Source organism: Lacerta agilis, chromosome 15 (genome assembly GCF_009819535.1).
Source record: "Lacerta agilis isolate rLacAgi1 chromosome 15, rLacAgi1.pri, whole genome shotgun sequence".
NCBI classification, from domain to species: Eukaryota; Metazoa; Chordata; class Lepidosauria; order Squamata; family Lacertidae; genus Lacerta; species Lacerta agilis.
In genome coordinates this window covers 2,481,885-2,504,205 of record NC_046326.1, presented here as the reverse complement: position 1 = coordinate 2,504,205, position 22,321 = coordinate 2,481,885, and the positions used below count along the sequence as shown (strand labels likewise).

The 22,321-nt window shown below is 44.0% G+C and overlaps 1 protein-coding gene across 1 annotated transcript; it reads right to left on the bottom strand.

The window, feature by feature from the left end:
* Positions 1 to 1,155: 1,155 nt before the first annotated feature.
* On the bottom strand, positions 1,156 to 19,779 carry CHMP7 (charged multivesicular body protein 7). The gene is made up of 10 exons (XM_033171634.1): positions 19,429 to 19,779; positions 15,968 to 16,142; positions 14,051 to 14,236; positions 12,723 to 12,856; positions 10,237 to 10,285; positions 8,709 to 8,828; positions 6,802 to 6,900; positions 6,078 to 6,138; positions 4,365 to 4,550; positions 1,156 to 3,009 (listed from the first exon to the last, which is right to left on the bottom strand). The coding sequence occupies exons 1-10, from the start codon at positions 19,716 to 19,718 to the stop codon at positions 2,945 to 2,947; spliced, it is 1,365 nt and encodes a 454-aa protein (XP_033027525.1). The 5' UTR covers positions 19,719 to 19,779; the 3' UTR covers positions 1,156 to 2,944.
* Positions 19,780 to 22,321: the final 2,542 nt, after the last annotated feature.

The following is a 22,321-nucleotide window of genomic DNA, read 5'->3' as shown; positions in this document are numbered from 1 at the left end:
TCAGTGCAGGGGGGAAGCTGAACTGAGACTGTGGTATGGGTGGGTGGGTGGGTGGAGGTTAACCCTTTCCTCTTGCCACTGTCCCAATCAAAAACCACACACACACACACACACACACACACACACACTGCTCCAAGTCAAAACAAAATAAAAAATAAAAAAATTCCTTCCAGTAGCACCTTAGAGACCAACTAAGTTTGTTCTTGGTATGAGCTTTCGTGTGCATACCAAGAACAAACTTAGTTGGTCTCTAAGGTGCTACTGGAAGGAATTTTTTTATTTTATTTTGTTTTGACTACGGCAGACCAACACGGCTACCTACCTGTAACTGGAACACTGCTCCGAGCTTACTGTTTGCAATGGAAGGAATTTATGCTTTCCTTCCACTGCAAAAAGCACAATTCCAATCAGGTCAACAAGAGCAGGAGCAAAGGGTTAATACAATCTCTCGCCCCCACTACAACCCCATTTCAGTGCAGAGGTTCCCACTTCAGCTATCTGTGAAAGAGGAGCTATGGACCACACATCACATTTAGTTCAGCTCTAGAAACCAGGAGTGCTGTCAGTTTTCTAACTCTTTTCATCACACCTAAACACAGAAATTTCTGTGATTCACAGTAAGACTCAACATTCCTATAGTGTTACTTGCATTTCCAGAATTTCGAGGCACCATTTTTTCCTTTAGTTTTGTACAAAAAAATCAAGCTACATACATCTGTAATGAGGATCACTGTCCAAAAGTAGCAAAGGAAAAGGCACACCTTATGAAATTAATACTTGCATCTAAAATTTTGAACAAGGAGGTGGACACAGCCTGTGCAAAAATAGTGAATATCCATGAGGAAAAGCCCAACTGAATTTTGTTTGGCAACGTCTACAAATTATCAAGATGGAGACTATGGATTGGGAAATAAATAGTTCCAGAACTTGGTAATGGTCGAAGAAACACCATAAAGTGTAAATAGCAACTCCAGCTACAGGCAACAGAGAAGATCTCATTATGAGACAAGAAAAGGTTTAGATGCATCATGAAATACAATATGCTGATTGTTCAAAGGGCTGTGTTCTCCAAGCCCTGTTAATTATATCTAAATGGGCAGTCTGCTTCAAATAAACAAAACCATGAAGGGAGAATAATATGCAAAGTGAAGCATGTTAAACAACAATAGAGAGGAACTGAAGTCTTTCCTCCCCTTTATTACATCATTGGTTATTTTAAAGACTGATTACCTTTCCTCCCTCTTTTAACTGTTTTTCTAACAAATGAAGATTATGGCATTAAAATTATTCAATGCAACTCCCATTTGCCACCTGCCTTCAGAAAAAGTGTCTTGCAGGGAATCAGCAAAGTATCTATTCTAGCACAGCACACTGAGGAGACAAGGCCAGCTGTTTCCCCCACCCGCAATTTAGGCAGAACTCTTCCTTGACAAAAACATTTTGCTTCACTTTTCCTGAATCACAGCTTGCTCAGCAGCAAACACCATCCAGACCATTGTGCCTTAGAGTGTATACTCTGTCTTGGAATAGCCTGCAAGTTTACCAACAGCTACTACTGACCCACAGCTTCTCATTACGTATAGAACTGGTTCCCACCACCTGTGTGCTTCATACAGTGCACTGACACACAAGCAAAGTGCCACTTTTTCCTCTCGCAGTTAATGTGGCTAGAAAACAACTTCCATCCAGAAAAAGTGCAGGCCTGTCCCACTGCATCCAATGCTGCATCCAATGCTAGTCATAGATACAGAGAGTAAACCCAGTGAAGTTAAAGGACATGACTAACTCTGGTTAAGTCACTTCAATGGTTCTACTCAAAATATAATTTAGTTTGTAAAAGGTGTTCTGCAGAGGGCAAGAACTGCATTTTTTTCCAGATCCAGTCATCTCAATAGGCTAACTGGCACTTGCCCACTAGCTTTTCCATCCTGCATTCCATCATCATTTTTGTGTTAAAAGGAAACAGCAACTCTCCTCAAGAAATACACCAGGTGCAGAGATATCAATCCAAAGCTCTGCCATTTTTAAAGGTCTTCCAACATACATGATTGAATAGGCTCCCAGAAGATATGTAGCCATCATCTGTAAATTTCTGGCTAAAAAGCTCACCCTAAATCTCTCAGAAGTATGAAAGGGAGCATTCCACCAAAGCAGAAGATAAACGTTACTTGCTCTTCCTACAGGTAAACTGAAAAGTACTTTCTTAAACATCAAAAGATTATAATCTTCAAGCAGCAACAAAAAGCCCTAAACCCCTACATTTTAGAATCCTTTGCAGGTCCCATTTAAGGCTACACTACTATTGTTGAAAAAGGGTTAAGTGGCATTTTGTGCTTGCAGATACTACCCCCTTGTGGAAACAGCAACAAAAAATCTCCTACAATAAAACTGTCACACATCTATGTTGTCCACATCACGCAAACACAGATAAGGAAGAACAGAAAGACCATCAACGTGTGTGTGTGTGTGCGTGTGCGTGTTGCCCAGTGAGAGCTACCAGAGTCAGTATCTTTCTCGTGTGCAGCAAATGTTTTGCACAGACACACAGAACAGCTGGATGCCAGGAAAGCTGTGATCCTATTGCATTTCTGATTCTCCCCCACAGCTGGCACAACTAGGTTCAGTTTCATGTAGTGGAAAGAGGGCCTTCAGGGTGACGTGTGACAAGTTAAAATCTCAGCAGGAGTGTCAACTTGCCAGGGAAGGGCAACCATGACTGGCAACACAGGTGAACATGTCAACCGGAGACACTGTAGTTTTGCACTGAAAAGACAACAGCAACAGCAGTTGGGATCTGTCTGAAAGATGATGGATTGTCATGGCAGGTACATCCTGTCTCTTACAAAAGTGCCATCTAGCAAGGAGGGGACATAAGCCCACATTCCACAAGTTACTTTTGTAGTTACGATCACCAAAATCATAGCACAAAGGTGGTATTGAGTCATTAGAGATGTAGTTCCAGAGCTCCTTTGGGCTCAGAGGCCTCTGAGTCAGTCTTTAGTGCCAATCCTGTAAATGATGCAAAAAGGAAGGTGGTCAAACACACTTGCAACTGTGGTAGAAACAAATTTAAGTATGCATAATCTCATGCCTACACTCACTTAAAATTTACATTGTTAAGCTTGTGGGGAAGAGGCCTGTCTTTTTTATTATTTTGTAAAGCACAATTTCCACTGACAATTACATAAATAACAAAGTATATGCATATCCCCTGCTAAACAGCTCTTGCTCCTTAGTTGGATATAAGAGTTTTTCAAAGCTAGAAAGCAGGAAGGTCTGCCGCTATGGTTCTATGGCAATAGGCCATGTCTACTACACACCCAAGTCTTTGGGTAGGCCTTCCACCTGTGGCCAGGGAATGCCTGGCCTACCAGCCTTCATGCACCTTTGCATCCAAGCTCAGATTTAAATCCTAAGAGCAACAGAAAAGCAGCCATTTTTATTCTCAGAGGGTAAATGAGATGACCGTGTAACACAATGAGCTATAGGAGTTGGAGGGACACTACCAGGGCAGCTAGAGAGAGGTGTGGAGCTGAACAAGATTCAGGCCCTTTTCATTATCCAAAGAAGCAGACTATCCTTATCCAAAGAAGCAGAAGAATTCTGTACTGGCATGCAACCGACGTAGCTAAGAAGCCCAGAGTAACACACTTGGGAAGAAAGAGAGCATAACTCTGCAGGGAGCCTGCTGATGGGATCTCTACATGTTTTGGCCTCGTTTCCATGTTACAATAGTTTACAACAAACATGCTGACTGTGCTACCTTTGCTTTTCCACACTAGGTTGAAGAGAAAGCAAACCACAATCTCTGGTTGTGCATCATGTCCAAACCAGGGATTGTGGTTTGTTTTGCTCAAACAAATCACTTTCAGTAAGTCAAGAATAAATCATGGCTACAGATTGTAGTTTGTTAGCAAAAGCAACCACGACCTCCAGTTCGGACATAACGCAAAGCCAGAAATTGTAGCTTCTTTCTTCCATTCATTAATGCATGGAATTAATGCATGAATTAAGAAGCCAAGTAGCAAATTCATGGTAGTCAATTAGCTATACAGTCATACCTTGGGTTGCACTCGCTGGGGGTTGCGCGTTTTTAGGATACGAACGTGCTGAACCCGGAAGTACTGGAACAGGTTACTTCCGGGTTTCGGCGCTTGCACATGCGCAGAAGCGCTAAATTGCATTTTGCGCAAGTGCATAATTGCATCACACGTGTGCACAGATGCAGCAGCGCGGGTTGCAAACGCGCCTTCAGCACGGATCACGTTCGCAACCCAAGCGTCCACTCTAGTTTACTGGGATTTGCAAACTGGTTAATTAAGAAGCAACATTAGACTCTGGAAAACAGTATTACAGAAACATACCTCCAACTGAATGAGCGAGCTTTTCCAACTCTGCTTCAAGCTCAGCATCTGAGATGCTAGGAAGCACTACGGACTGAGGAAATAATGGCTTCTGTGGAACGGGAGGCAGGTCCAGAAGATCTTTTGAGGAGTCCAGGAGAAGAGTGTCCAGCTCCTTTTCCAGTTCCTCGGCATCTGCTTCTGATACTGGAGAACAAATACATTCCAGTGAGACATACAGCTTGGGCTCCTGGTAAATTTACTCAGAATCAAGTCCCAGATTTCAACAGTGCCTATTCCCTACTAACTGCACATAGGATTAGAAGACATGTTCAACAGGAGTGATCAGCTCCAGGACACATAGCTGTAAGATGTACTATAACCTTCTTAAGATCTATAAGAAGGGCAAGAGCTTGAAGAAGGTTTTCTTATTCTGCTCAGCCCTACTGAGAATGCACTCTTGTTGTTTTTCCTAACAAGAAAATCAAATAGTGGCAATATATTACAGTTGGGAATGGGACCCACCTCACTCATGCCTTTTACAGACCACAAGAGGCACTCTGTCAGCCTGTCCCACCTAGGTCTCCTCAAGCAGTGGCATAGTATGGGGTGGGTGGTAAGCTGGGTGAGGGATGCTTCCCCACCTCCAAGCCTCAGCTACTGTGGTGGCTCAGCTCCTTTCTCAAAGTTTTATTTCTGCTCGCGAAACTGATCCTCACCACTACTATGGCGAAAGGACGAAGCCCTCGAGGCTTCCTTCTGTGTGTGCAGAGGGGAGGAAATGTGTCTGTGCGCAACACATGCACTGGACCCTTGGAATTCTCATTCACTTTTTTCTCCCATTCAAGCCCAGGTCTGCTGCCCCAGCGCAAGCTACAAGTGGGTCACCTCAACTCACTGTCAGGCAGCAGCAGGCTGTCCTGCAAGCACCTTGTCGGGGGAGGAGGGCGGCCGGCAAGACTCGCGGTGGTGGCGGCACCCCAGCCTGAGGAGGCATGGATGCATGTCCTGCTGCTGCTCCATGGCTCTGCTTAGCAACAGCAGCAGTGCTGCATGAAGACGCTTTGATGGTCCAGTGGCAGCCAGCACCTCCATCCTGCCTGCTGCCAGCTTCCTCCGCCCATTGTCCTGAGCCTTGGCAGAGACACTCCCACTCGCTTCAGCCCATTCCAATGGGGATGGTGCTGCCCAGCCCACTCAAGGACAGCCCTGGTGGCCCGGCACTCTGCTGCCACATGCAACTCTTTGAAACCAAATCCACCATCACCACCACCTTTTCTCCAAGTGGGGCTCTCCTTGGGTGCACAAAAAGGAAGGAGCCACAGAGCTTGTGCAGAGAGCATGCCGACAAGGAAAAGGTTTGCACCACTGGAGTGTTTCTTCCATTTGAAGGGTTGCTCTGTGCTCACCATAACCTGTGAGTCCTAGATGCCCTATGTCCCTCAAGCGCAGAGTAGGGATAGACTCTCGCATGGTGGGGCTCCTCAAACATTTCCCTCAATCCTGTGATGTAGGATTGCTTCTCCTCACAGGTTAGGGGGCGCAATACTTGCCTTGCCTAGGGCACTGGCAACCCATGCTAGGCCACTGTCCTCCAGATGTTTTGGACTACAATCCCCATCGTGCTGACCAGCACTACCATTTGAGGAAGACTCTGTTCAAATGTCTGGATATGAGGTTTTAAGCTAGAAAACCTAACAAGAAGGGTTTGGATGCTTAAGAGTTTGGACTCACCTAAGCCATTGATTCCAACTCCTGCTAAGGTTTGCGCTACTTCATCCTGGGTGTCACAGAGCTGAAAAAAGCAGCAGATACTGCCATTTATTACACTTTTAATCCACCTTCCAAGGAGCTCAGTTGGCACACATGAAATCCTTCATTTTACTTCATTTTAATCCCACAATGATCCTACAAGGCAGGCTGAGCTAGACCATAGTGATTTGTCCACAGCAATTCAGCAAGCTTCATGGGTGAGCAAGTATTTGAACCTGAATCTCCCTGGCTGAGCCCAACACTCTAGTTCAGGGCTAGGGAACATTTTTCAAGCCTGAGGGACGCATCCCCTCATGGGCAATCTTCCAATGACTACAGTCTAGTCACAAACAGTTCAGAGGGTTCTACACTTACATTATTGCAAGACAAGGACAGATTGCAAAATAACTGCAGGACGATGTGCAGCAGAGCCAGTGAGGGGTGTAGATCGAGGAGAGTCTGAAGGGCCAGACAGAGGACTGGAGGGAGATCATTGACCCCTGCTCTAACCACTACACCACCCTGGCATCTGAAACAAAGCCTGCTAAGAGGGGTTAAGCAAAGGCAGATATGGAAACCACTTAACAGAAAGCTAAGAAGCAACCTGCAGCAACCAATGTGATTCTCATTTAACTAACACTTGTACAGATGATTTGTTTTTCAACTGATGCATTAGTGATTTACATGTACATCCTCTTTATGGTACCTCTTGAATCTGATCCACCAGGTTCTCTGCCTTTTCCACGGTGACATCTTTCATGGATAACTTCAGAGCTCCAACTCCAGCCTGGTAAGCATTAAATACCTTATTGGGAGGAAAGAGAATAGCCTGTTATTTCACAAGTATTTTCAGTAATCTGTTGCAGTTCTTCACCTTTTTAAATAGCCTATTTATTTGTTTGTTTGTTTGTCTGTAAGTAAGTCTGTGGTTAGGGAGTGTTTTGTTTTAATTTCATGTAAGCTGCTCAGGGAGCTTTTTGGGCTGAAGAGCGGGATACAAATGCTCTAAATAAATAATAAACAATACTCACTGATTCTGGGGGGCACTCCACCCCAATATTGCCTATATGATTTTTAAAATGGCTTCAGTTGGATTTACTTTGTCAGGAGGCCACTTGAGGCCTGATGGAAAGTAGATGAAGGAGTTAAGGTTGTAATCTCAACTGAAATATCTTGCAAGCCATATGCTTGGGAGAGTGAACTTTTGCAGAGGAGTTATTTTCAGGACCTCTTACTTGCTTTCTTCAAGGTTTTTCTGAAAGACTCAGGAGTTTCAATGCACCCAGTTCTTTCTTCTTCAGGATTCTCCACCAGGCTTGCTCCCTATCCTGTCTTCCAGAGGTACTTTCACTACAAATTGTAGCCTCCACATCTGCTCCTTTTCCCTATCTTCACATGTGTCCGTATTTCAGAAGCCACTCACGGGTTCTCCCTGTCATAGGCCTGATTAGGCCTAGACTGAGGCTTAGTATGCAAAGTGAGCCCAGTGGAGAGAGCAGGTTAGCATGCCTTCCTAAGCTGTGCTTTATACACACAATTCCATTTCCTTTTACACTCTGCACGCTTCTGCTTGGTTAGAATTAATCAGCTAATTCTCCCAGATCAAGGAAATATTTATCATTACTGAGCAATTCCTCACTGGTGATGTGTACAGTGGTACCCCGCTAGACGAATGCCTCGCTAGACGAAAAACTCGCTAGACGAAAGCATTCGTCTAGCGGGAGGCAGCCCCGCTAGACGAAAAAGTCTATGGGGCTGCCTCGCAAGACGAAAAAAGTTCGTCTTTTTTTTTTTCGTTTTGCGGAGCGCGGCTCCCATTGCCGCTCCGCAAGACGAAAACCCCGCTAGACGAAAATTTTCGCGGGACGAATTATTTTCGTCTAGCGGGGTACCACTGTATGTATACCAATAAATATCCTACCCTATAAATTAAGTACTATGTGAGTTTAAGTTACTGGGTAAATCTGCCAAGAGGTGCTACTGCCAATGTCTAAAGTTTATAATTCATAAAGCTTCTAGAATGAAACACATGTCTACTGAGGCAGCTTGCTAACAGCAGTGACACACAGCAACAGGCAAATGGGGATCAACCGGCCATAGATGTGCCAAAGCCAATGTATGCTCTGTGTCAGGAAGAGAATCGGAGAGATAGAAAAGAAGAAATATCTGAGTTACAGGTAGGTAGCCATGTTCTGCCATAGTCAAAACAAAAAAATAAAATAAAAAAATCTTCCAGTAGCACCTTAGAGACCAATAACAAACTTAGTTGGTCTCTAAAGTGCTACTGGAAGGAATTTTTTTAATAAATATTTGAGTTCAGGAAAGACCACGTGGTGCCTTCTAGATGCTGCTAGCGTACAGTTTGCATCAGGCCTGACTACCTGTCATGCTGACTCGGACTGTAATACCTGGACGGCACCACATTGGCTACCTCCATTATAGCTGCAAGGGGTAAGAAGTGTGTGAACAAGCCCCAGACTGATAAATCAGTCAACACTGCAGTGGAAAGAATGTGTGTTTCCAACACAAAGCAGATCTTCAAGCAGAAATCTTTGACAGAAAAATTAAACAGAGCAAAGCGGAGTCAATGGAGACACATCAGTAAAGGAATACCATCTGGTCTGTCTGAGAGGCGTAGATCCGGTCCAGGATGCCTTGCACTACGTCCAGCTTGGAGTGAAGTTCTGCAATACGTCTTTCTGTTCTTCGTTTCGATTTCAAAGACCTAAGCGCCTAAGCACATAAAGGCACAGTTTTGATCAACCATCAAAAGCAGCCTGAAATAACTCCCTATTTAAAACAGTAATCTCAGTGCAGGAGGGCATGCAAAGTGGTTGTCTTCCCCTCAAAGCTTATCCAGCTAAGTGAATACATGTCCCTAAGACTGCATATGTCTGCTTGCTGCTGGGAGAGAGGGAGAAGTAATTGCCCCTGTTGCTGATTTATTTTTTTTAAGGTAAATGTGCATTTCGGTGCTGGAGAGTGAAATGCACAGCATTTAGCAAGTTACAGAGAAAAGTCCTGAAACTGTCAGCTACTGCTGTAGATGCAGGGGAATTGGTACAATTTACTTTGTGTGCATGTTTCTTCTGAAGTGCCTAAGTCAGTGGTACAAGTAAGGCAGCATTCAGTTTCTCAACGCAAAAAAAGGAAGAGGGTTTTGTTTAACTCAACATTATCATTGAATGGTAACAATTATTCTTTTCACCAAAAATATTCAACAGGTAAAGTACTGTAATAGTTCTATTAGCTAAAGAAAAAGACTGTGCTCTATTAGCTCTATTAGCTAAAGACTGTGCTCTGAACACCCAAGAAAGCACAACATTTTTGTAAATGAAGCAGTACCTTGACAGAAGACACATTAGACCCCATACTACAAAATGAGCTCATATATGTCCATGAACAGCCACATGAAAAGTTTATTGTGCTGCAGTGAGATGCCCTTCAACCTCAACAAGAGGCTGGACAAGTGCTAAACCAGGGGTCAGCAAACTTTTTCAGCAGGGGGCTGATCCAGTGGCATAACGAGGGCAGGACGTAGGGGGTGTGGCGCCCCGAGTTCCAGCCTGGGGAGGGTGAAACTCTGCGCCACCCCCACCCCCCACAAGTGCGACTCCCAAGCTGCCACATGGAAGGGGTGCCAGGTGGCAGCTTGGGAGTCCGGGCGGACTGCGCATGTCTGTAGCAGTCCGCCTGGACTGCGCTCCGTAGCGCATGCGTCATGACACATACGCTACGGAGCGAGGCCCCGCCCCTGGGGGGTGCCACTTGGTTTGCCGCCCCCAACAGCCAAGCGGCTCGCTACTCCTCTGGGCTGATCCACTGTCCCTCAGACCTTGGGGGGAGGGGCTGGAATATATTGTTTTTGGGGGGAAATAAACGAATTCCTATGCCCCACAAATAATCCAGAGAGGCATTTTAAATAAAAGGACACATTCTACTCATGTAAAAACATGCTGACTCCCGGACCGTCCGTGGGCCGGATTTAGAAGGCGATTGGGCTGGATCTGGCCCCTGGGCCTTAGTTTGCCTACCCATGTGCTAAACTCACCAAAACACATGAACTTTGAAGCAGGTTGGCTTTGGACGTACACATCCCACACAACTTTCAGTTGCCTAGTTAAGAAAACATAGGACTTACCAGCTGCTTTTTCCCAGCTCTACAAGCGCTCCGGGCCTCCTCTTTACATCTACAAAAGCAAAGTGTAAGCAGCTCAGTTTCTTATTTATTACGTATTAGGTGGTCATTCTTAGACTGATGGCAGATTGTAACCCCACACATGTGGTGCATCTCAGTATCACTACTGAAGCAATTGTAGATCTGCTCCTCTCGTATTTTTTGTACCCTTTTATAAAGAAACTTTATAAAAACAAGGTCATGATTTACCAAATGCCTTAACTATAGTTCAGCAGTCAAGATGCCCCTTGCCTGAACATGCACAAGTTCCTGGATGCAGAGACTGCCAAAGGGGGAGATTAATAGAACCCAATATGGCAAAAGCAACGCTAAATGCTTCATCTATCGTTGGTGTCATGCGGTGGCTGCTGGATGAACAGCTGACAAAATTAAGAGCTGAGATGCATTGAACATTAAAAGAGATTAGTTCAGAGACGCATCAGACTAAAGAACGCACAGGCAGGGCCGTCTTAACTATATGTGGCGCCGTGGTGCGAAGATCCCTCCGGCGCCCCTTGCGCTCCGCCGGGCAGGGCCAGGCGCAGCAGGCAGTCGGAGGGCGCGGTGTGGCACCGAACTCAAACTCGCCCTCTGCCTCCGCCAGCGCGGCTGAAGCAGCAGCGCGGTGCGGCCATGAGGCTCACCGCCAGCAATGCCGCTTTCACCCGCTTCTTCTCAGGCTGCGCTGTGCGGCCGTCCAGGGAGCCCTGGCTGCCGCGCCAAGGGGAGGCTAGGCTCCGGCTTCCCTGCGACGGCGCCCGCAGCCCTAGAAGAGGTGGGCGAGGGCAGTGCTGTCGGTGGGACTGGAGGGCGGCGTTGTTGGCGGAGGCACCCTCCAAGCCGTGGCACCCTGGCACATTGTGCCAGTAGCCTCTATGGCTAGGACGCCTCTGTGCACAGGACCTGTGGGAAAAGATATGGATCCTCTTCTGAGGGAATATGAGAAGGTAAAGGCAAAATGGATAACAGCAGATGATGAACTGAAAGATGTTGTGATGCTGGAAGAAATGAATGGATTTATAAACACGGACATTAAGAGACAACCAGAGATGGCAGAGATGAAACTGAGAAAGGGCCTTGTGTACAAACTGAAGTGAATAAAGAAGAAAAAGCCTCAAAGCTCTTGACCAGGGGTCAGCAAACTTTTTCAGCAGGGGGCCAGTCCACTGTCCCTCAGACCTTGTTGGGGGCCAGACTGTATTTTTTGGGGGGGAAATGAACGAATTCCTATGCCCCACAAATAACCCAGAGAAGCATTTTAAATAAAAGCGCACATTCTCCTCATGTAAAACCACCAGGCAGGCCTCACAAATAATCCAGAGATGCATTTTAAATAAAAGGGCACATTCTACTCATGTAAAAACACGCTGATTGCCGGACCATCCGTGGGCCCGAATGAGAAGGCGATTGGGCCGGATCCAGCCCCTGGGCCTTAGGTTGCCTACCCATGCTCTTGACAATTGGTTTTGATGAAAAATGGAAAAAGTAGAAGGATTTTTCCTTTTTTCTTTAAGTTAAGAGTAAGCATGGTCAACAGGAAGGGGACTGAAATATATGGAACTGAGTACAAAGTAATGAAGACAAACCAAGCAAATAAATAAATAAATACATACATACATACATACATACATACATACATACATACATACATAAAATGGACTATTACGTTATTTAGATTTCTCTGAAACCTTGGGGAGAAATTCATCATGTTGGACTGAAGAAGGACTATTTAAGACATTTATTTATAATAATTGAAGAGCTACTTTTTGAATGGAAAAAGGCGAATTTGAGATGTCCAGGATGGAAGATTGAGAAAACACATAGCAGATTGAGAAACAGCTGTATAATACAGTTAGATTGTTATCCTGGAGTGCACACTTCGAATAACTGCCATATACATAATTGCCAGACAAAGAATCGGAAGCCCTTCTTTTTCTTTTTTCTTTTCTTTCTATGATCTCCAATTCTTGTTTTTCTTTGGTTAATTCTATCTACATCTATGCTTTGCTTTTTGAAGTTCCCTATTTTGGACTAATGAAGATACACACAGGAAGGTGATGGGCGGAAGGTGGGGGCCCTGTGTGAAGAGCAGGGCAGAGAGGCTCTCCCAGGGTGGGGGGGGGGGCTGGGGGAAGAAGGGGAAGTTCGCAGGTGAGAGCGGGGAGGGTTCACTCTTCTGTGTGTGGAATAAGGGTTAAGATATAATTCTGATAGAGGGCTTTCACTTTCTCTTTTTTCCTTCTCTCTCTTCTTCTTTATATTCTTATTCTTCCTTTTTTCTTATCTCTTTTCTCTAGATTAGTTTGGCTTTTATTGTATTTTATGTGGAAAACTTTTAATAAAAATTGATTAAAAGATGCCCCTTGCCTGAAGGACCACAGCTCAGCAATGCATGAGTTGTGACATAACTGACAGCTTTAAGGATGTAAAGGACACACACCCCATATTACCTCTCTGCTTCTTGTGCCAGGGACTCCACTTTCTGAGACAGCAGCTGTTCACTTTGCATGAGCTGATAAACCCCGATGTCAACATCATTCACTGGAGATACTTTGGTATGAAGACCTCGAGCAAATTTCATTATCTGAAAGAGAATTTCATTATGATATAAGATCTCATCCCAACATCTTAAGGTCCAATTGTCTCTTATTTCCCAGGGAGACTTTCTGCTTTCCAGTATATGTCCCTATTTTTGTATTTTAGAGATACTTTATTAGAGTTGCTGGACTTCTTCCGGTTTCAACATCTTTTCCCGGTTGACAGAAATTAAAATTTGAGCTGCAAAGTGGATGCATCTTATCTCTAATGCAAATATGTAAAAGCACATGCATGACAGGCACGATGTAGTGCTCAAGCTGTCATTCTACACACACCCTATTTGAATATGTTGCTAACAAATTGTAGGATAATGTGTGTGTTTTCTAGCCTATCTTTAACCAAAAGAACAAACATCCTCTTGGCATATATAGAGGGAAGTCTACTGAAGAGTAAGTGAATACAGCCGTCAGAGAAAACATTTCAGCAACATAGGTTTGGGGAGTCAATGACTTTTGAACTGATGCTGTTACAAGCATGTCTCTGTCTTCATTTGTGAAACACTGAATATCTTGCATTAGCCAAGTTCTGTAAAATTGTGAACCACATTTTAAAGTCTGTATCAGCTATCTTGTACTTTCAGGGCAGTACAAGATACTGCCTGAAGTACGATTAGAAGAAAATAGAAGACCTCCACTGCATTTCTGCAATCCAGAGCTCACCAAGCCTTTTCAACTATTAGGATGTTCACTCCATACGTCATAGTCAAATAAGTTCAAATTCCCACAACCTCAGAATTATTTGGAGGTGGAATGACAGGATATTATAGATGAGGATATGACCAACCCTTCCCCTGCCCATAAGCCCATGTTTCCATTTTTAATTATGAAATGACGAATTCAGCTGAATGCTGCCCTATCTCACTTAAATGCTGTAGATATCTTCATTGCCACTTTGGGTTTTCATTTTAGAGGGGGAAACCTTTTGCTGAATGAGTGAGCACAGGGCAAATGGAAGACTGGCTTTATTTGGCCCAACTTATTTCCATTCAGAAACAGCACAACTCCCAGAAATGCAACTCACATTTTAACTCTTTATTAGGGTTGCCATATATCCTCTTTTTCCAGGACATGCCCTCTTTTCATGGGTATGTAAAATGAGTCTCATCATAGCGATCCATAGTTAAAAGTAGAAGTCGGCAAATGTGTCCTCTTTCTTGCTCTTCAAAATATGAAAACCCTACCTTATTGCCATTCTGCTCCAGCACCGTGACCCTTTTTTCCTTCTGCAGCTGCAGCAGCACCAGACAGAACGTCCTTTCGTCCGAACAAATGCTAGTGCACAGGGAACGCAGCTCTGACAGGCCAACCACAGGGTGTGAAGAAAGTGTGGAATTCTGGTAGAAATGATACACTTCTTCTGCCTTTTCCTAAAGAAAGTAACAATTTGCACTGAACTCTTTATTCCCTGCCTCTGTTGTGGGCACCATGCACAAACTAAACCAGAATTGCTTAATATCCTAACCTGACTCAGAAATAGCAAGGCATTGCTACAGATGACATTCACATCTCATTCACAATACAGTACAGAGCACACCACAGTTTAGATCAGTGGTTTTTACTGTTCAGCTACATATTAGATTTGAGTATCATTAGATAATCGGTAGCCCACCTGTTTCTGGCCTCTAGCTTACAGCAAATAAACACAGTTAGTATAAGTCAGCACACATGTCTAATTAATACTATGGGCAGCACAGGGAAAGATCAGAAGCACGGCCACTCTGCTAAGAGGCCGGCTCACTTTGGCTCCTCCTTTCTCCAATTTTTTTCCATTCAAGCTGGCAATTATAAGAGCCTTCTAAAAATGAGTGGCTGAGTTCACCTGTTTTACAGCTTCATCCCTTTCCCCTACTGTATCATGTCCTTTAGGTTGAAAGCCTGAGAGCAGGGACTATCTTGTTTACTACTGATCTCAAAAAACAACAACTCGGAGTTTTTTCAGCAGCAGAACAATATAAAAATGCTTTTTAAAAACAGTATTAATTTTCACTCTGCTACTTCATCTTCAAGGTTCCTGGGTGTGAAGAGCAAAAGAGAAACTTTTAAATATTAAAGCAGAAATACAATAACACTTGAGGGTCGTAGGGTGAGAAGGAGAACTGCTAATCTGGTGCAGATTTCTCTGCTTCCTCAAATATCTAATGGAACATGTTTATGGAAGTGAGCTGGCCTACAGCTTTTCCTTCACTCTCTGAAGGATTCCTACTGATTCACAGTCAGAATATGATCACAAATTGCAATGCAATAATTCTATTCAATAACTCTATTCTATTCTATTCTCAGCCTACACGGGTGAGAAAATAGGCTTCTTTCAAAAATTAGTCACTTGAATATTTAAGCAAGATGATACTGAATATGAAAGATATATGCTGTTCTTAGTGCAGTGCAGTGTTGAGTTGAAGCCGTACTGATTGGCTGGCTTACTGCGAATTACACTTGACTGAAGGCATCCTGGAATTATTGAAAGTGCCACTCCAAACTATATTTACATGGTTCAAGTAGCACCACAGGGAGAAGATATCTGAACTTAAAACTAAACAAGGAATACAGTAAGGTATAAAGATGGAAATCCTTTGCAAGTATGGTAGAGAGCTCTGAAAAAGCATGAGGAGAATTTGCAGTACACATTCATTAAATATCCATGTTCCTGGTAATCCACAACAGCTCTATGAACTGTTGGGTTTTTCTGCATGAGGGATCCTCTGAGTGATTTCCTGAACATACAGTGGTACCTTGGTTGTCGAACGTAATTCATTCCGGAAGTCCGTTCAACCTCCCAAAACATTTGACAACTGAGGTGCAAAGGGCGGTCGGCAAAGTCAATGGAGAAAAAAGGAAAAAACTCAGCGGAAGTCATTCAACTTCTGAGGCGCATTCGAAAATGGAAGCAATTACTTCCGGGTTTTCAGCATTCAGGTTCCGAAACGTTCGGCTTCCAAGACGCTCGAAAACCGAGGTAACACTGTATATCAAAAACAACTACAGGTCTCTTCAAGTGTTTCCCACACACTCAACAATATTTTTTACCATTGCATAACAGAAACTATCAGCTCTCCCCAACATCCTCATGATATGTGATCGCCAAGCATCAGAAAGCCTACCTGAAGTAACTCCACATAGATCAGAATTTCCTCCTCCTCTGGCACTTTGCTGTCACCTAACACACTAGACAGGGTCCACTTCAGTGGCTTCAGAATGAAGACCCCAACGCCCCAGGAGATCCAGCTGCTGTCTACGCTGCTCATGAAGTCAGACTCCCTCTGCAACTTGCCACGTCTGAGGGAAGAGCATTATATAAATGCTGTAAGTTTCAGCAAAGCCATAGGGAATACTTATCTAAATTGACAAAAATCAGCCTTCTGTGACTGCCATGCTACTGCTGCCTCATACTGAAGAAGTATGGGTATGATAAATGCAGAGGATACTGTAAAGCAGTACTGTAGTCTTCAAGACGGGCAACAGCAGCACTACCACCATGCAAATATATCGTAATAATAATAATAATAATAATGAATGGGTCTCCAAGTACATGTTTGGATGAAAGGTGGGCTCCAGGTCTTTAAAAAGTGAAGACTACCACTGTAAAAGGTTGATACTATGGGGACTTCGGAGTTAAATATAGGTCTGCAGTACATATGCCACTGGAAAAGACCAAGAAATATTTGAGTGCTAAATAAACTGAAACTGTGTTGCTGTGGGGGCTGGAAAAACTAAAATCAGGTATTATAACAGTTTGAACACTGGAACTTGTTTACATTTTATTAGAATAATGAAATGCAGGAACAGAAACCCTTATTTATCAATGAGAGACATAGAAAACACAGTGAAACTTTAACTTTTAACAGACTATGCATTTTATTCGTTCACATCGAAGAAGATTGAGATATTACAGTACACCTATCAACCCTTAGTCAATTGAGTTATTATTTACAATTTATATATACAAATAAATGTATGCAATATGAATATGAGTGTCTTACTTTACTTCCTGATATTTGTAATTTACCTTTGAATTATCAAAATGTAACAAGTGGGAACAAATGCAGGGAGCAATAAGGGACAAGAGAGTACTGGGCATGTCCCCATTGCACCCGCAGAGAAAGATGCTAAGGAAAGTGAGTGCACAGGGATTTAAGTTTAGTCCTGTAAAATAGGGTTAAAATTTTAAAAAATGGCAAAAGAACTATTTTTTGACAGAGCAGGTTAGTATACTAAAAGCTGCAATGTCCATCTCAATGCAGAGTTTGTTTCATCATGTTATTATTGGAAATGTTTGAAAAGCAGTAATGTGGGACAGAATATTTTACAGTGCTTTATTTTCCCCACAGAAAATTTTCCATTTCATAAGCTCATTAGAAACAATTAATAGATACCAACTCCAAACGTTAGGCACACATGGGAGTCCAAGTTTTCAGCTTGTAAAATAAACACGCTAAGACAGATCACTCTCCAGGACAGGGTGGGGAACTGGATCTGGCTGGCATGTTGGAATGTTATCTCCCCTTCCCCACCCCTACTGACAACTCTGACAGGCGGAGGTGCAATGCTCTAAAGCCCTGACAAACAGCTGATTGTCAGGGCTTCATAGAATTACAGAATTGTAGAGTTGGAAGGGACCCCAAGGGTCATCTAGTCCAACCCCCTGCAATGCAGGAAGCACAGCTAAAGCATCCATAGCAGATGGCCATCCAAGCTCTGCTTTAAAACCTCCAAGGAAGGAGATTCCACAACCTCCTTAGGGAGTCCATTCCACTGTCAAACAGCACGTACTGTTAGAAGTTCTTCCTGATATTTAGTCAGAATCTCCTTTCTTGTCTTGAAGCCATTCGTTCGAGCCCTTGAGATATTTGAAGATGGCTATCATATCTCCTCTCAGACTCCTTTTTCCAAGCTAAACATACCCATCTCCTTCAACACAGCACAGAGCTCCCTGCAAGCATGTTCAACTAGTTGATTGTCAGTGCTTGTAGAGAGCCTCCCAACACGCTACTCACAGAATTTTGCAAGTGCCACTGGGCTGGTGTGCATGGCTTAGCCAGAATAGCCTAGTGGGCCAAATGGGGAGCCCTGGTGAACCCATGAGCCAGAGGTTCCCTACTGACTATCTAAAACCTGAGGAAAAAATTGTGGTAGCCCAATAATATATGGGAGCTATCACACAGGTTTCTGGTGCCAGATGTAAACAAACCTCAGAATAGTTTGGGACTAGGATATTATAGCTCCCTAAATATGCTGAGTTTTGTTATTTTTTTTAATTAATTTGTTTTCTTAAAAATATATATATTATAAAATGTTTTGTAACGGCTGGCCCTAAAAGAATGGGAGAGTAAGTAAGTAAATGTTGTGCCACCTTAAAGCCTATAGTTGCCCTTAAAAGAGTTGGAGGGTGTTGAGAGCTACTGGGGACCCTGTAGGGGGAGCAGAGCTGAGTTATCCACAACCTCTCCTTTCACATCTTTAGCCAACATGTTATATGCATTCCCTAACTGGGCTAAAGTCCATAAAAGTTTTATGCAAAGGTCACTCCAATGCATACAAGATAAGCACACCAGCTTCCGGAATAGTAGCAGTGGCAGGAAAACAAGAGCCTTGTAGAATGTTAAAGACCAGTAATAATAATAAGAAGAAGATAGTGATGTTAAAGGCCAGAAAAATTCTCATATGGCCAGAAATCTTTGCTAATTTTATTCACAACAGTTTATTTATTAACCACATTCTTTAGCCAAAGGGCTCCCTAAGTACCTTACAGAAGAACAAAAAAACAAGAGAGAGAACTGAATATCACTATCATTTGACACAGATCTAGTTACAGGTAGCCGAGTTGGTCTGCCGTAGTCAAAACAAAATGAAGTGTGCATGCACACGAAAGCTCGTACCAATAACAAACTTAGTTGGTCTCTAAGGTGCTACTGGAAGGAATTTTTATATTTTATTTGACACAGAATTGAGCTGAACAGAGTTGCTAGCTGTCAACATAAATATTTTGGTTGACATTAATACAGTATGCAGTTATGCCTTGATGGATGTTTAAATAGAACTAAACTAATAGGTTACTAGATCACATATTATGGTCCTTTTGCCAGCAGGTGAAGCCTTTCTTGTTCCAACAAGCTTTTGGGAACTGACTGCTTTTAATGAAACAGCTGGTGCTGTGCTGTTTTTATTGTACTTATATGTATATTTTAATAGCTTATATAGATACATAGAGAGCTATAGATATTGATAGTTTTAATCATGTAGCTGTTTAATTGTTATTTAATGATTGTGGAATTTCCCCCATGTTCTTTAGCTGTTATTTTTATCTGCAAACCGCCTTGAGTCCCTATCAAGGGAAAAGTTAGGGTGTAAATAAACAACGTGTTATCTTGCCCCCTTCTTTCTTCGTCCTTTGTTCCTCCTCCCTCTAGAAGCACACCCACGGCCAATGAATCCGCTCCCTCCGCGCGCGGGTCGCCCAGCAGGGAAAGAACTTCACTCTGCACGCGCTCAGAGGCACAGCTGCAAACTGAAAAGAGGGCTAAGAGAGCGGGGCTGAGAAGAGATAAGCAGTACCGGGCAGTACCTGAGCAGCTCTCGCAGGACGGTGCCCAGGCCCAGGGGGACGCTCCCCCGCCGCTCGAAGGCCTGCTGGAGCTCTCGAAGACAGGTGCGGACCCCTCCCCGGCGCCGCCCCCACTTCAGCACCAGCTCGCTCCAGAAGACCATCTTGCTATCCCACTCAGTGGCGTTGACCTCCCGGCTCTGCTTGAAGGCCGAAAACAGGAAAGCCATGCGCTCTTCATCCGTCTCCCACTCCGGGGGCAGGTCACCCTCCGCGGCCGGCGCAACCTGCGCCTCCTCCGGCGAAGACATCTAGGCGAGCCCCCGGCTTCGGACGCGGCCTATCTCCTCTCCCTCGACCAAACGTTTCCTCGTCGGTGGGAGGGCGCATGCGCATTTCCACACCGTCCGGCATGCGCACAGGGACGAGGCGCTTGGCGGGAATCCAAATGCGGAGAAAAGAAAGTGTAGAGGTGCGATTCGGTTGTGTGCAGCGGGAGCCTCCGGGTTCTTGTGCGATTCCCCACCCCACATAGGCAGATTGTGCTATACGTAGCAAATAATAAAATCCATCATCATGTTAGCGGTGAATTCTCCGTCTCGAAGCTAAGAGTTAGCGCTGGAAGAAAGCGATTACAGGCCTTTTTTTCGGGGGGGGGGGGAGCGGGAAATATTTTAAAGGGGCGAAAACTGCCCTCCCACCGGCGCCGGTGCTGTTCGCCGTCCCTTCGGGTCGCACGCAGATACGAAAAACTTCAAGGCAAAGACAGGTCCGGATGCGACTTACACGTGCAAACTGTGTCTGCGTAGATTCCCACGTTGCGCAGCGCCAACGGACTGCGACTGAGCGGCTCACAACGACAAACCAGCAGTGTAGTCCCACTAGGGGCAGAAGGGTAGTTTAGATCCTTGTCCAATAATGATAATTTTTTTAAAAAAACACATACAACGTTTGCAGGTTACAACGGAAAGCCCAGCCTACTGAAGAAGCCCTGCTCTCTGGAGCCTTCCAAGCTAAAGACGCGCCTCTTTAGCCTGGCAGATGATGATGGTGGTGATTACCGGTACATAAACTTATATACCGCCCTTCATCCGAATATACATAACCCCCCCACTGACACATTTTTAGGACCCGCCTTGTTTTTCGTGATTGCGAATTGTTTTGCACTGTTTTAAATAACGTGTTTTAATGTTGGCAGCCTGCCCTGTGATAAGACCTTAGGGCGAAGCTCGGGTAGTAAATGATTAACTGAATCAGCGCGTCCTGGGTTTCGACGCTGCGATCCTGCACCCACCCACCTGGAAGTAAAGTCCCTTTGGATACACAGGATCATTTATCTCTGAGCAATAGTGAGTAAGATTGCGTGGCAAAACTAAAAACTGGAAAGGATACTTGCATCTCCCCCCCCACACACACACTTTCTTTTTTTAAAGTGAAATAAGAACTCATTTAACCGAAATAATAATTCCTGCCTTTACTGCTACATGTTGTGCATGTGTGAACAACACACTCGCGCAGCTGCCCATGACGGCTATGCTAAACGCGGATTCCTCCATAGTTTTCTCACTTCTGCTCTGGGAATCGCCCAAAATAGCTCTCCAAAGTGAACCAGGAAAGCGTGCGGCACCTGCGCGAGGACAACGCTTAACAGGCATGCCGTCTCAGAGAAAAGCTGCTGGAGGTTTCAGAAGCGCGCTCTTCCCTCACGCACGCCCCGTGTTTAATGGGAGTATTTCAACCTTAGGCTTTCAAGAGGACTAGCAGCATAAGCTTTTGCAGAGCCGTGAAATGTGCCCTTCTGTTGTAAACAAAACCTGCCCTTATTCCCTTATGGGGTACACAAGAGCCCTTATAGAGTCCTTTGTAGGTTCTCCACCGGTAGGAGAAAATAACAGAGGCCAACCACAGAATATTGAGAAGCAAAGCAGCTAGTAAGCCTGATCTTTATTAAAGCTGTTGCAGCAGGGTGCTCCCCCACACGCAGGATAGGAGGAGGACCACGAACCATGTGCGCTTGCCCTTATGTAGCCATTTTGAAATTCCCTGCTCTGGAGCTCAAGACCACCCCCCACAAACATCATACCTACATCACAGAAAAGGGGGTCTACAACAGAAATTTTAATGTTGTTTTTCCTGTCTGCCAGGTTATCTGATAATGCCTGGATACACTTGCCCAATTCAAACTGAGTCCAATTAGAATTTATATAGTCCCATGGTTCTCAACTTTCAAACCAATCTGTTTAAAAAAAACCATTTTTAAACCTTTTTTTTTAAGGGCACTTGTCCAAATTAGTCAATTTAACTCTATAAGGTATCATTCCTGCTGAATCAAAGCATATACACCTTCATGTATCTGCTGTTTCATGGATCCTGAAGCTTTTTCTTGGTGAAGTGAATTTAAAACAATTTAAAATGGGTAGAGAAGGTTGGCACACTGCAGAGTGCCAGGTGGGACAAGGAAATGTGGTCATCAGTTGACTTTCTTTTCTAAATATTAGACTATATAATAGCCTGATCTATCTGAAAGCATGAAGTGCATATGAATCCTCCATTGGGGTGTAAGCAACTATACATTAAACATCAAAACAATTATACACAAAAATTGGGTCCCCCTTTGTGGAAATAACATACTGTCAGACACATTTTAGCATAATATCACACAACACACAACATACAAATTAAATATCTGTTGCATGCATATCTTGAGGCTATCGTGATCTTTTACATATCTTTTCAATCCTGGAGCACAGAGTCTTGAGGTTTAAACCGTGAGAGAATGTCCTTGCAATTCAGCTTTCCAACAAACCCCCCCCCACCTTTGTCCCGAAGTCATTTTTGGGTATGGGTACATTTATACCTGTACCCATACGTTAGTGTGTCGGCTGCAATACCCCTAGTCAGAGGAGGTACCTGT